Here is a 15103-nt window from a genome sequence, read left to right on the forward strand (position 1 = left end):
CCGAACATTTGTGGCGTTATTTCGAAGGTTCGTTATTCCGAAGGTTCGATAATCCGAAAACGAAATAAGGTTAATTCGTTGTTCCGAAGGTTCGTTGGTCCGAAAACGAAATTAGGTTCGTTAATCATTTCGTTTTCGGACTAACGAGCCTTCGGAATTACGAACCTCGTTTCGTTTTCGGATTAACGATCCTTGGGAATTACGAGCCTTATTTCGTTTTCGGACTAATGAACCTTCGGAATTACGAACCTTCGGAATATCTGAACCTTCGGAATAACGAAGCTTCCGAATTACGAATGTATGCGGAAGAGTTATACATAACCAAGATGGTGAGAAACATTTCTTTTCAGTTTTTCAATAATAATAACAGTGCCAAAATATTGAATGAGACATCCTGTTCGTACAGTAAGATGATAATGTGATATGATAATTTTATTGTTTGGCTAAATATATATAGATCATGAGAATCTGAGTTCATGACAATCGTTTGCGTTAAACTTTAAAGTAAATGCCTGTAAAATAATGCAAGACACTTTGATATTATTAGATTTAAAACCTCTTGTTTATTTTGTTGTAACTCATTATCAACTTATGTTTTTCAACCATCATCTTGCTCTCAACGCCAATTCATAAAAATTTGTTAATTGTTTGTGTCATTTTTTTTCAAAATATGTTTTAAGATTAGGTTTTAAGTGTAATTTAGAAAAGAGTTCGTCCTTTGTTTTCGTAAATGTTTTATATTATATTTTGATGTGCATAAATATTCCGTCTGGGACGGCTGGTTTCAAACAAACATTTTGTCTAAGTTCGACATGACATTAAGAAAATGTATGAAATTCGATATTGCAATTTTTAACTTTTGCATTTGAAATTTTTTATTTGTTACGATTTATATCATATCTGAATTTATATATGTACGTGTATATTATCGTGTGATTTTCCGTCAGGTACGGCTGGTTTCTATAATAGATGAATTAAACATTATTTATAATACATGATATCGTACAAGTGTTTCATTTATCACTTTAGATTTAGATTTTAGATTTAGATTTAGATTTATTCACTTTCAGTTCACAAAGCATAACAAAATCAAACAATACATAGTCAAATTTAAAGTACAACATCAATTGGAATACTGCATAAGATTTAAGACTTAAGTCATGCCAAGTTATCAGAAAAGAGAGGGGAAAGCTTATACACGAATTCAGATAAAAAGTGGGCGAGAAGAGAAACAAAGATAAAGAGGAGTAAAGTGGGAGAGAAAGAAAGAGAAAATAGAAATGAAATGTAGAGAGGCGTGGAAAATAATTATTGGCGAAAGAAAAGTAAGAGCTGCAATTAGAAGCATAAATAAAAAAAGAGGAGAGAAATGGGGCGAATGAAGAGAGAAGGGGAAGCTGGGGGGGGGGGGGGCGGAAAGAGAGGGAGAGGGGAGGGGGAGGGAGAGAAGGGGGAGGTAAAGATGGGAATGAAAGAATAAAATAAAGGTATACAAACGGAGATTCTTTGGTCATGTTGGTTGGCGGTGAGAAATAGAATAGCGCCAGCCACGTTATCCGCCACTGCTGTCTTAAAAAAAAACACGCTTCAAAAAATGCTCTAGATCATTTCTTTCCACTGCTACTTCCATCTTTCTTTCATAATCATGTTTGTCCCTTCAACAGTTGTTTTCTCCTCTTCCCGTACCTTGCTCGCTCGATCGTGATTGATTGATTTTTTTTTCCAGGTATAATTTTAATAGGTATTCAACAAGTATAGAAACATAAAGTATCAAAATATAGTCACAGCCTGCGACAGGGTATAGCTCATGGAAGACATAATGGTTTATTTTCAATGGGCTCCCTACCCTAGTTACTGATGACAAAGTACACTTAGACCTCCCCCCTTCCCCCAAGACAACCATGAGCATAACACAGCCCTGCGGAAGAACAGTCTTAGCTGAGGTCGGCCCGAGGTCGGCCCCTGCTTAAAAAAAAATGAAATGAACATCACACTACGTCAAACAATTCTTCACCACCAAATTAACAAGAAAAATTGTAAAACTGTAAATCTCTTATAATATCCCCCATCCGTGTCTCTCCCTCTCTCCCCTTCTCTTTCTCTCTCTCAGATTCCCCTTTTCCCCATTACCATCTCCCCGAATCTCTCTAACCCTCCCTCCTCTTCTTTCCGACTTTCTCTAAACTTTTCCTGCCTAAAATAATGTGGTATTTAAAATGAATGAAACATCACCCATTTAAGACCATACGTGTGACGTATTACATGCAGTGTGGGGGAGATTCCTTGAAACATATTTGTCAACAACATGAGTTCCCAAGCAGCCATGATTGGTTACCCCCTACTGCTCAAGTACCATGAACTTGAAATTTCACAGAGTAACCCGAAATGCCTTCACGATGGGGGCATAGGAGGGAGTGGGGCTGGTGGAATATATATATCCCCATAGGCTCCGTTGATCCGATCAACCTCAAGTATATGGAAATCCATCAACATCATACTTTTTTTTCTTCAGGAAATTTGTACAATATCCTTTTTAGACGTAAAAGAAGCACACTGAATTTTCAAGAAAACTATGAAAGTTTAAAAATGTGTATCATATCTAGAAAATATGTGAACCAACATGCTTTTTAGATGATGACGTTGCTGGCTTTCCATAGCTGTGGTTGATTGTATTGTAACTCTTTGTAAGACGGGGCCGTGATATGATAAGGGGGGGGGGGGAGAGAAATATAAACTGTCTGTCGGTTTACATTTCTCTCCTCCCCCTCTCCTTCTCTCTCTCCCCCCCTCTCTCTCCCCCTCTCTCTCACCTCTCTCTTTCTGCCTCTGTCTGTCCATGTATTAACAACAACAAATATCATAATAAGATGGGACCCCCCCCCAGAATGAACACATACAGCTGAATATGGATTCTTTATGGAATCTTAATAACTAAAAGGGAATGTTCACCCTGACGAAAATTTTGTTATCAAAATAGTAGAAAAGATTAATATGAAATATTGGTGAAATTTTGAGGAAGATCCATCACTTATTAATAAGTTATTAGAATTTACATTTTTCATTGTGACGTCATATACACGAGCATCTGCCCCCATAATGTTATCGAATAAAACAAAACATAAATCTCAAAATTTGATGGTTCGTGTTGACCATTTTTTTTTCTTTCAGGAGAGGGTTTGAAATGATTTGTACATTGATAAATTGAAGGTACTGAGAAAGCTACTTTCAATTTTCTGAGAGAACTGATATTTCCATTTTTTTTACTAAACGATGTGAGATAATGCTCTCATATGACGTCACAAATAAGAAATTAGAATTCTAATAACTTTGTTATTCTTGGAATAATTTTCCTCAAACCTTTACCAATATTATTTCATTTTTCTAAGAATTCGCTTGGGTCACCCTGCAGAAATGCTTCTCTGAAGTGGATATCAACTTTCACGTTGACATTGCCGATTGAAAGATATATTCCATGTTTCATGTAAACGATACACTTCCTTCCTCGTAAATCAAAATTTATGTTTCTTTTTTCTTATACATGCACAAGCAGCCCATTTGTTATGGATACGACTTGCAACATCGCAAATACAATAAAACAATGGGAGTGTCTAGATTGAATTTTATTGAGCTCTTATCTGGCTACTGTGGTCTTAAATCTTACATTCTGTATCGAATAATCTATCGAGTTTGTTTGTCATCTATTTAATTCCGTTTTTCTCGTTTTTTTTCAACCAAAATCAAACAATGGGTCACCTTGCGATGTCTTTGTGCAGATACTTTAAAATGAAAACATTTGAAGAAAAAATGAATTTGATAATTCTGCACTTTTTTCTCTCTGTTACAGCAATTTACCTTTACAACTGCCTAGAGAAAGGTGCTTCTTCCCGTGCTGTCTTTTCCTCTTTTCAACCTTTTGAACACTAATTTGTGGGCTCGGGATATTTAGGGATTTTTTTTTTTTGGGGGGGGTGTCTTCTTTTTATTTGGCAACCAGTCATAATAACTATTTTCGCTATCGTAAATGTTTTTTTTACGATTTTTCCCGTTATCCAACCACGATTTTTTTCTTAGTACTTTCTTTTCCTTTTTTTAATATTGGATTTAAAGTCAAGTAAGTATGTCTCGATAATTCAGGGCTTACACTGGAATTGTACTAGGAAACCGTAGGAGGGATATGGCAAAGAAATAAATAAGGACGATCATAGCTATACTTCCCTACCTGTTCAGGAACAATTAGGATATTGATATAACATAATTTTTTTCCTACTTCTAGTCGAGTGCTTAATAATGATTGATAGTCATCGTCATACTAATGAATATTTAGAAGCGCTAAAAAGTAAAGATTAATGAATGAGAGCATGAATGAAATAAAAAGATAAAAATGCAATATTGAAGTGGATTACTGAGAGTTTTGATGGATATTGGCAGCCTTTCTTGTTGAAAAATCAATATAACAGAAATGTGTGAGGCGCTGTCAGTAAAAAAACCTCTTGAAAATCTGGGTTTATTTGGTGTTTTTTTTGCCATTTTTAAAGATGTTTTGGAAGCGATATCATATTGATATTTCCAGAATTAGGGAAAGTTACCCTTTCCCTTATTTTGCATCAATTAAAAAGTTTATGGCATCTTCTCAATTTTCACCCCAATTTCAACATGATTTTGCCCCCTCTTCAATTTATTCTGTAAAAATATTTGGCTTCCAATTGAAATATTAAAATATATAATTTTTTGTTTATGTTTTCGATGTTTGTGAATTTTATTATCTTTTAATCCCTGAACATTTCCCGAGTAGTTACCAATTTTTTTACTCGATGTGAAACTAACCCTTGATCTCATTTTCTTAGGAATGTTTTGCTGCCATGGTTTTGAAGGCGAATGTCAAACACTTTGAGATAATACATACCTCATTGGTTTTCAAGTATAAACCAATACGGAGTATGGGTTGGTGGAACAGATCAACACTGCGTTCTTTGACGAGTTTGCTTTAATATTTCATCTCAATAAACACGCGTGTGCGTGTTTCAAATTTAGACCTAGAATCTGGTAACGCTAATACATTTTTAATGAAAATTAATAACGAAAGCGCGAAGCGCGAGCTGAAAATATTTTATTATCTTATCTGAAATGGGTCAAGTTAAGCACTCTTTCAAGCACGTTCCGAGCAATTTTTGATTTACCAAATCATCGGGTTCTGTCTTACCTGCATTTTACTTAAAGGTTTTACCCCCTTCCCCCCCCCCAAAAAAAAAATAAAATACGAGCAAAAAAAAAAATGTTCATTCCAAATTAAGGTTATTTGTCTAGAAAAAAAAAGAAAAACGATTTATCATTCCAAAATGAAATGATTTTGGTACGAACAAAATTTGACAAGCCAAAAAACAAATGAATAAAAAAAAGTGATTCGCTTCAATTGATGTAGCATCGGGTCAAACCTAATTTCCACTGGATAGTGTGTATCCAGGGACCATAAAAGGTGGTTTGATCGCTGTGGGATTCGAACACGTGCACACCCTTCTGATAATACGGAGAGGGTTGGAACCTCTGCGCCTCAATCTACACACATGTCTTAACAATTTCTTATTGAAACATTAGTAGTTTCAAATCAATTTCTGATATAAAACATACAAAATAACATGCAGGTATGTGATAATTAATAGAAGAGAGAGAGAGAGAGAGAGGTCGCCCTCTACCGAGCATCCTGGGTAAGCCCTGTATTCATGACAGAAAATCAGTTCAATCGAGTGTTTGATAAAATGACTTGTCGGGTGTTTTTATCAGACAAACTCTGTTTTATCACATACAGTTACCAAGTCAGACACGTGTGCCTGTCAGCCAATCATAACCAGGAAAAAAGAAGGTTACCAGATTTGATTTGTTGGATGACAAATGATGAGGAAACGTCAACATGAAAACATTTCACAAAATGTCGCCTGAAAACTTTCCTAGTTTTCGATTGGCTGAGAAGCCTAGATGTCTTACCGTTACTATGGTAACCATCAAAGAATAAAACAGAGTTTATCGGATAATACACATCTGGAAAGTAATTTTCATGTTAAACACCAAAAGATGAACCATGGCCTTACTTTCTAGAAACTATGTTCCACCTCCTTCCTGTTAAAAGGATTCTCATCAGAAATCGAAATATAAAATTACAAACTGCATGAAACATTGATGATCTTTTCGAATTCGAATGAATAAAAAAAGAGAACCTGATGGACATGATGGACGTATAATCTTTGCTGAAAATTGGTCTTTCCCGCAATGCTCGTTTCATGGAATCAATCATATTCGTAAGCATGGTAAAACTGAGAAAATAACCCCTGTAGGAACGTACTTGCTAAAACCTTCAACATGATGAAATATTAGACAATTATTATGTTACCATCCGGGTTGCTGATTTATGACTTAAATATCTAGGAAAAAAAAACAATATGATATCAATATACTTGTCCTGGTACACCACACATTTCAATATTAAAAATAGAAGAAGAAAAATCAATGCATTGAATTTCAAGGTATACGTGCAATAAATCCTTTATTTCAAGCTTTTTTCACTTTGACTTATTTTCATTTTCTTCTTCAAGTGTGAAGTATCGCCTATTGTAATTCAAGAAATGTGCGTTTGTGGCAGGAGCGGGATTTGTTAGAAAGGGGATGGGGTAAAGTCTCGTGTATGTGAGTGGTTAACAAACTACAAGTTGATGCAAACATGGAGCTATTGATAGCTCCATGTTGCAAACGCGGTGGTAGAGGTCTTGTAGTGGTACCATGGAGCTAAAATAGCTCCATGGTGGTACCAAACACCCCCCTTTCAATCATAACTGAACTTGTTTAGAGTGGATGGCCACAAACTAGAAGGGGGGGGGGGGGGGTGTGAGGAAAGGTGCGAGCAAAGGTGCGAGCAAGACAGCGGTGGGGTTAAGGTGGTTATAGTGGTTGTGTTTCTGGTGTGTGCATTTTTTTTCGGGGGTGGGGAGGGGGTGTGGATGGCTGATCCGTCACCCGCCCTCTCGAATGCGCCGTAACGCAGTAGCCATCTAATACCCCTAAAACGCATTTTGACTTTTCAAACGAAAAAAGTTTTCTGAGATGCAAATAGGCCCACTCTAAATTATTAAGAGTGTATGTTATTTCATTCTACAGCAGTGGCGTAAATGAGCCAAAACTTTTAAGGGGTCCAGATATAGATTATCGGGCAAAAATTATGAAAAGGTGCAAGCGGAGAGAAGCGAACGAGCAAAAAAAGACATTTTCGTTACAAAGATCCAATAGATTTTGACACAATATCAAAAAATAAAAATATCACATTTTACCCTTCTCCCTTTTCTTTTCTTTTTATCTATTAATTAATTATTTTTTTTCCCAATTTGTACGCCACTGATCTATCGTGTAAATATCAATGACTTCTCTTTCTATTTGCAAATTCTGTTTGTATTTTATGTTTTCATTAAGGTTATGAAAACAAAATAAACTGAAAATTGATTGATTTGAAGTTAGTAATATCCTCTAGAGTTTACTCAATCTCTAGAATGTGATGGACGATTTCTGCCTTTGTCAATGTGCCTTTATCATGTTTATATTTAATGAACATTCGTGCTCCCCATGACCAATTATCTTGCATTTCATGTTTACCATTATTGGAACATGAGCAAATATGGATAAAGATATGAAAAAGGTCAGCAAATGAAGAATAAAGAATACCTAGCAGTTCCGAAGGGTCGCCTTTGCGATCCTCATATAACCCTTAATAAAAAATATAAATACATGAGAAAATAAAACGAAGCTCGTTCGAAATGATAGATCCATTCCTTTTCTAAAACGGGTAGCAATTAACCTATAATCTCAAAAGGTGAACAATTAAAATCAACGAATCCAGTACTCAGAGATGTTAATGACAATTTTAAGCGAGAGGGAGAAAGGTCATCAAGCACAATAATTATTAATTCCAGAAAAAAACCTTTTGTAATATACAATCCTGATTGAAATGTACATAGTTCATTGTTTTTGTACCATTTTCTTTTCAATTACTAAGTGCCCATACCATTAACACCGCGTTACAATATGCAGATGATGATTAAGTGAGGGATTGATTAGCCGTCCAGCCATTAATTCATTTCATTGACCATTTCATCAGTACACTCAGGGGTGTATGTATCCATGAAGATTAGAACTTGCGATGTGTAAAATAAAATACGCGCCAGCACTGAGGAGCAGGTGCATCCCTTGGGACACCGGTGTGAAACTGGGTGTTTGATGCAGATGTTCGAGGTTCGATCCCCGGTCACGTCTCTCGGACGGTGACGTAAAAGGTCGGTCCTAGACGTAAATAATCACATATGATATATATAGGTTAAAAGAAAATTGAGACACAAACACACACCCACCCACCAATCTTGAACTTGGTTTAACTTCCTCACACTCTGACAATTTTGGACGTTTTGGTTGTTGTTCTCGAATTAAATTGTCAAGGATATTTCTTTCTTCCATTCTTCCTTCCACATCCTCTGAAAGACCCTTTCCATCCCCTATAAAATTTGTACGCCACTGTCTAAATTCGAGCTACACAAATATTTAACACCCCTTTTAAGGCAAATTGGGGGCCACTTTGTCCAAACGGAGGTATAATTAAAGAGATAATGGGGTGGATTGCTCTATTCATTAGACCTCAAAGTCAACTAATCAGGTCAACACGACTGAATCGGTGAGCAGTATTTTGGTTTATCCACTCCGCCATTTATATCTCGAATAAAAAAGGAGACTCACACAAAAAGAAAATAAGAATAATAATTCGCTTGTAAGAAAGAAAATGTCCACTAAAATTACTCTCCATAAGTGCCATTACATAAGTTATAGATCTGTATAACCCCCTTATATTTTGTACAATTAGGCCTACTTTATCATCCCGTATATTAAAAAAGGTGATTTGTGTAGAAAAAATGCCTTTGTCATGTTTACAGATCACCTCTTTCTCACAAATTCCACACCTTTAATTTTTTTTTGGATGGTTATTATATTTAAAAAAAAATGTTTAGAATTTATTTCTATTGGGATTATTATACGATTGCCATATGATGCATGTTCTTTTCCGTTTGAAAAGGAGCGACTAATTCTTGAATATTGAGACTTTTGAATTCTTATTCCCCAGGTTCTTATTGCTCTGTTATTATGATTCACTAATCAGTTAAAGGTATTGTTTAACTTTGTGAGCAGCTGATTTAAAAAATTCTCAAACCAAGATGAAACATGTGTACAAGTGCATGTATTAGAACTAAACCCTGAAAACAACCATTATTGAGAATGGAAAGCTAAAACTACAAGGCAAACCCCGATTTTGTAAATAGGCGTCTTATAGACACCTAAATAGTACACATAAGTGTATGGGATGAAATGAAGATGGTGTTTCCGGTCACTTTATATTTCAATTTTTGAAGCACTAAATAATTATTTTCGAACGCAATTTTTTCTGGGCTTCATTTTTGTAACATATCACAGACACAGGTGACAAGTGTGACCTTCTAGCTCAGCTTTTTTTAAAGTCAAACCAATGTTAACCAATCACTTTAATAGTTAATGCAGGTCTTATTTGTAGAATGTAAGACACGTCCCCAGAATTATTGAGCCAAGGATAATCCGACACCACCTTTCCAATTACTTGTTAAGTAACAAAAGTAGTCGCAATGCACTCCCCTATAGATAATCGCCCTCCTTTCTTCGACTCGACCCCTACATCCCGGATTCTTTATTATGTTAGGTTTTTTTTATAGACTTTAATCCCTATCATTAATGGCAGTCTATCTAGGGCAGTGGTGGTTCCTTTCTTCTATTCACCATGTTCACTATAGAGCAGCGATTCCCAACCTTTTTTTTTACTCGAGGACCACTTTAACTCTCAGATTTTTTTTCGAGGCCCATGCACCTACGAAAATTTTAAGAAAACGTCAATTTTGAGGCAAAAATGTTTCGTGAAATTTGAACACAAAGCTCTGAAGCATATTAGAAACACATACAGTTTTGAGAACTAATCTGCATTTGCAAATGTCCGGTGAATGGGCGACAAACAAAATGAACTACATTCACAATGTTCATGCACACCAGGTTCACATTAGAATTAGATCGGAACCATATATAGTGCATGATACCTAAGCGTGCTTTAGTTTTGTTTGACATGTTTGACCAACGTAGACTGATCGGATATACCTTGTTATTTTTTTTTCATACAAGTTAACTATTTTTCAGGGAATTCATTCTCCTTAAAATCATCGCCTGCCATTAATTTAGTTTACGGTTCATGATACCAGCATATTATCATCATCTGAAAATGAACAACCGGTTGTATCACTTACATCGTCTCGGTACATATTCTAAGGAGAGGGTCTTGATCAGTCGTTTTAAAAGAAATGTTTTGATATTTGCTCGCATTTGGAGATGATAAAGCCAGAATGGTCTGAAGAAGTGTATCCACTCCTTGCGAGTATGAAAATAAAAACAATCTTTGACAGTCATGACGCATTATAAACGAATTATAAATGTATAATAATTATTATTATTATCATGATGATTATTATTATTAGTAGTAGTATTATAGGCCTAAGCTCATGATATTTACTGCTAGCATTTGATTTGATTTCCACATCCCACTGACAAAAGTATATACAAGTATATTCAATTTTCAACAATACATAAGAATAAGCAAACAGCATATGTCGTGTCACCGATAAAATCACAACCTCTAAATTGTATTAAAGTAACAAAATGTTAAGCTCAAAGGAGGAAGAGTCCCGTCTTATACAGACCCTATTTGTATACTCTTAAAAACGTTGGGCAAAAGACCCAATTTTTAATCAAGGCAAGGCTTAATTCCAAGAAGTAAACTCTGTTGGAAACTGCAATGCATAACCTCTCTGTCTCTTTTTGTCTCATCCGTGTCCAATATATATAATTGATTTATTCAATTATATATACATATATATATATTTGATTTTATATATTTATTGTATACATACATGGAGCATAAGGGAACCACATTTTGGTTCTTAATTCCTCACGATTTAGAAAATTTGTCAGATACAGCGTTGTGTATACATACAGATGGAGCGTTGTGGCCCAGTGGATTAGTCTCCGGACTTTGAAACAGAGGGTCGTGGGTTCAAATCCCAGCCATGGTGTAGTTTCCTTCGGCAAGAAATTTATCCACATTGTGCTGCACTCAACCCAGGTGAGGTGAATGGGTACCTGGCAGGAATTTATTCCTTGAAATGCCACATCGCTGTAAAGGTTGCGGGGCTAAAGCCAGGGTAATAATATCCAAGTCCTTTGGAAGCGCATAGAGACGTTATTTATAATGTGTTATGTGCTATACAAGAACTGTCTATTATTATTATTATTATTATTATTATTATTATTATACATAAGTCACTCTTAACCTTTTCACTCAATACTGAAAGTAAGCTTCTCCAAGGTTACGATTCCTACATATACGTCATTTTATACAATACGTTAACTTGGCTACCCGCTTATTTTGTATCTTTCCTTCTTTTTATGCGTTGACAGTTCACTGTTACCAATTAAGCTATCGTCTTCCGATGTAAAAAAAACATCAAAAAGAAAAAAAAAACACCCTCAAACTTTTATCATCTGAGGGCATTAATGGAATGTTCAAACGGAAAAACTGCTTTCATCGCCAAGAATATTACAATGACGCAGGGAGAATCCCCGATTATAGCGATATGTGAATGATATAACATAAATTGAAAAATTACTAACTTCCTTACATTGGAATAGATTGCGATCGGGGACCAGTCCAAAGTTGGATTGAAGTATAATTCAATGTTATTCAATTAAATAAGACCAAAATCTATTATAGATTGACTTTCAATCTACGAAATTTAAAGAGAAAAATCATACTCTTTCTGTCTCTCTCTCTCTTCCTCAATTCTTGTCTTTATCTCTTTCTTAAATTGGAAATCTGGGCAATTCTCTATTGAAGATGATTCCGTTGACAGTTGCCTTTGCACTACATAGCGCGACTTAAGTTGTTATTTGTTAAGGACTTCACGAAATTGCCGGTGTTCCGATTGACCGAGAGCTGCTTGCATTGCTAAGCAGATTAAGAAGTTTATCAACTCTATAGATAGCCACTGGCCATGAAACGGTATACAAACACATCCGAATTTGAAGCAAAGTACGATTGAACTGTGTAATGTATTCTTTGCACGAATAAGTGCTAAAAAAAATCGAGTGCGATGTTTTGATGGCAATGTCGTGTTCCAGAAACAAGTCATATTTTCTAAACTAAACACAAACACTAAATGTGAACCTTTTGTGAAAACTCAAACGGTTGACTGGTTATATTATGCCTAGAAGCCTTAGCTGACAAGTAAGTATGACGTCACGTACGATGCTGAGAAAGGGTGGTAGTACGTATTATAACATGCGGGTACGCTATTCGTGCGCACAGCAGGAGCCGCGAACAGGAGCTAGTACATAATACACAAACTACACAACCACACACTACTTTAATCGCAGAGCGTGGAGCAGGATCGTTCGCTTGTCACTAGAAAACTTTTCTCACCCAACTGCGACTTACAAAAACGGAAGGCAAATAACCGATACATCAGTCTACTGCTTTCAAACTGGAATATCCGATTCGATTGGCTGTTTACAAACGATAAATTAAACAACATGTCCTAAATGGCACTCGATAGAGACACCTGGAATATACTTTGGAACACTCTTGTTTCAGTAGCTGAGCAGACGCTATAGCGAGGGATCCTTTATAAGTTCCAGACGTTTATGAGGGGTTTCTATCGATTTGAAAGTTTCGATTTGCATTCATGCACCCGTTTTACACGTCGTGATTATTACGTAGCTGCCTCGCCGCAGTATTGAATCTATCTGGATCGTGGGGTACTAACAAATCGATATGATATATCCAGAAATGGAAATGGTTATCGACCAGAAAAAAAGGGTGAACTCCCCGATGTCTTGAATGTGATCGTCTGTCCTAGGAGTCGATTGGATGCCGACTTTGTCACCAATCATGGAAATGCTCACGACTGTACACGCCATGGGTTCGATACCCATGGTAGACTCTAGTAACATGACTCGATTGGAATGTGAGTTTCAACCGTTGAGATTGTTATACTTGATACCTTTCGTACTGATCACGATGTTAGCCGTTCCAGGGAACCTGCTCGTCATGGCCGCCGTTTACCGCGAGAGACGACTCAAGACTCCGACCAACGTCCTCGTCGTCGGTCTATCCGTCTCTGACCTGACCAACGGAACCCTCTCCATACCAGCCGCCTATTTTTGGTTCGTAAGCTACTGCGACGACCTCGTCGTCCTTTACTTTCGTTTTATCGCAAGAACTTGCTGTGCCTGCTCGGTCGTTCATCTTGTTTTGATATCCATCGACCGGTACGTCTCGGTGGCGAAACCTTTAAAATACCAATCGCTGATAACCAGAAGGAGAGCGAGAAAGGGTTCGTTGATAACCATGTTGGTGATCATTCCGTACATGTTCACCGTCGTCATTCTATTCCATCTGGTTGAGATCGGTCGAATCGACGTCAACGAGATGGTATTCGAAATATTCTGGAACTACATACCGTCGTCGATGATCTTGGTGGCAATGATAGTGACGTCGATCATCTATAGCTACGTTTTCTACCAGGCTCATAAACTTCGAACCAGGATGACATCGATGATGCGGAACAGTCATAGAGCACCAACTGCTCAAAGCTCTCGAGCTAAACAGATCAGAGCCACTAAGACCCTTGCCTTCGTCGTCATTGCCTTTGCCATATGTTGGTTACCCATCTGTATTATATTATTTGTCGACTCTAGCGGTACTGGCTACAACCCAGACCTTTCCATAGGACCAACGATGGCCTACTATGCCAACTCTATTATGAATCCCTTGATCTACGCCCACAGGAGCAAGGACTTCCGCAATGCATTCAAAAGGATCATAAGGGATGTTGCCAGATGCGTTACGGGAGGTAAGCCCGAAATGCAACGGACAGCGTCTACCATGTCCTCATCGCAAAGGCCTAGTGTATTCGAAGGGTCGTCGAACAGTGCAGACTTAAAACGTAAACGTGCTGTTGGCTTGAAGTCTAATGCTCATGTCGACTTCAAGTCTAATGCTGATGTCGACTCGAATTCTAATGGAGAAGTCGACAAGAAATCTAATGACGACATCGACATGAAATCTAATGGCGATGTCGACATGAAATCTAATGGCGATGTCGACAAGAAATCGAATGGCGATGTCGACATGAAATCGAATAGTAATGTAGATTTGACAACGAATGGTACTACTGAACTCCAAGAAGGAGAAATCAATGTTGTAATCAGCGATCGTGATATGGTATGACCCATTACTAATGACATGGAATGTATATTCGTGGTATCTATCCCCGGTATCTGTCACAAGTATGGAAAAGCCAGGGATACCCAAATCTAGAATGTGTTTCAATTCCCATTTTCATAGAAAAATATGATATAAAGTATTGCATGTACATGCGTCACTGTTTTGATAATTCTATGTATTATATTCCTCTTTGTTTCCAAAGGGATGTTGCGTGCATTTTCTTTAGGAATAAATTATGTCATTGGTGGATTTCCATAGTTGGAAATGGTCAGGGTCCCGTTACACAACAGATTGATCTTACGCTTGATATTTACGATTGATTGTATATTGTAGTCAATGCAATCGATCGTAGAAATTGTTTTACGATCATTGCTATGCTTTGTGTTATACGGGCACCAGGGGCCCGTTGCAGAAAGAGTTGCGTTTAAACGCAAGCCAAAAAATCAATCGCGAGTCAAAAATGCGCGCTGTTGATTGGTTGAAAATCAAGTTTCGCATGATTTTTAGAGTTGCGATTGATTGCAATTCTTTCTGCAACGGGCCCCAGATCAATCACAACTCTTTGTGAGATGGGCCTGATGAAGAAGAATTTCCTTATCGTTCTTGAGTGCGGTTTTCGAACGCATTTTACCAATTGATGTGTCTCGATTTTTAAAGAAATTTAGTGAAATGGATCTTGTTGTAATGATAATCTTTGTCAATGATAAAATATTTCCATGATTTCAG

General features: G+C 36.9%; 1 protein-coding gene across 1 annotated transcript; it reads left to right on the forward strand.

Moving 5' to 3' along the window:
* Positions 1-11940: 11940 nt before the first annotated feature.
* Positions 11941-14846, forward strand: LOC121415237 (adenosine receptor A2b-like). Its single transcript, XM_041608419.1, has one exon. The coding sequence runs from the start codon at positions 13019-13021 to the stop codon at positions 14378-14380; it is 1362 nt and encodes a 453-aa protein (XP_041464353.1). The 5' UTR covers positions 11941-13018; the 3' UTR covers positions 14381-14846.
* The last annotated feature ends 257 nt before the right edge of the window (positions 14847-15103 follow it).

Source organism: Lytechinus variegatus, chromosome 5, assembly GCF_018143015.1.
Source record: "Lytechinus variegatus isolate NC3 chromosome 5, Lvar_3.0, whole genome shotgun sequence".
NCBI lineage: Eukaryota > Metazoa > Echinodermata > Echinoidea > Temnopleuroida > Toxopneustidae > Lytechinus > Lytechinus variegatus.

Excerpts from the sequence above, each read along its gene's own strand:
- LOC121415237 (XM_041608419.1), top strand. The coding sequence starts at position 13,019 with ATGCCGACTTTGTCACCAATCATGGAAATGCTCACGACTGTACACGCC.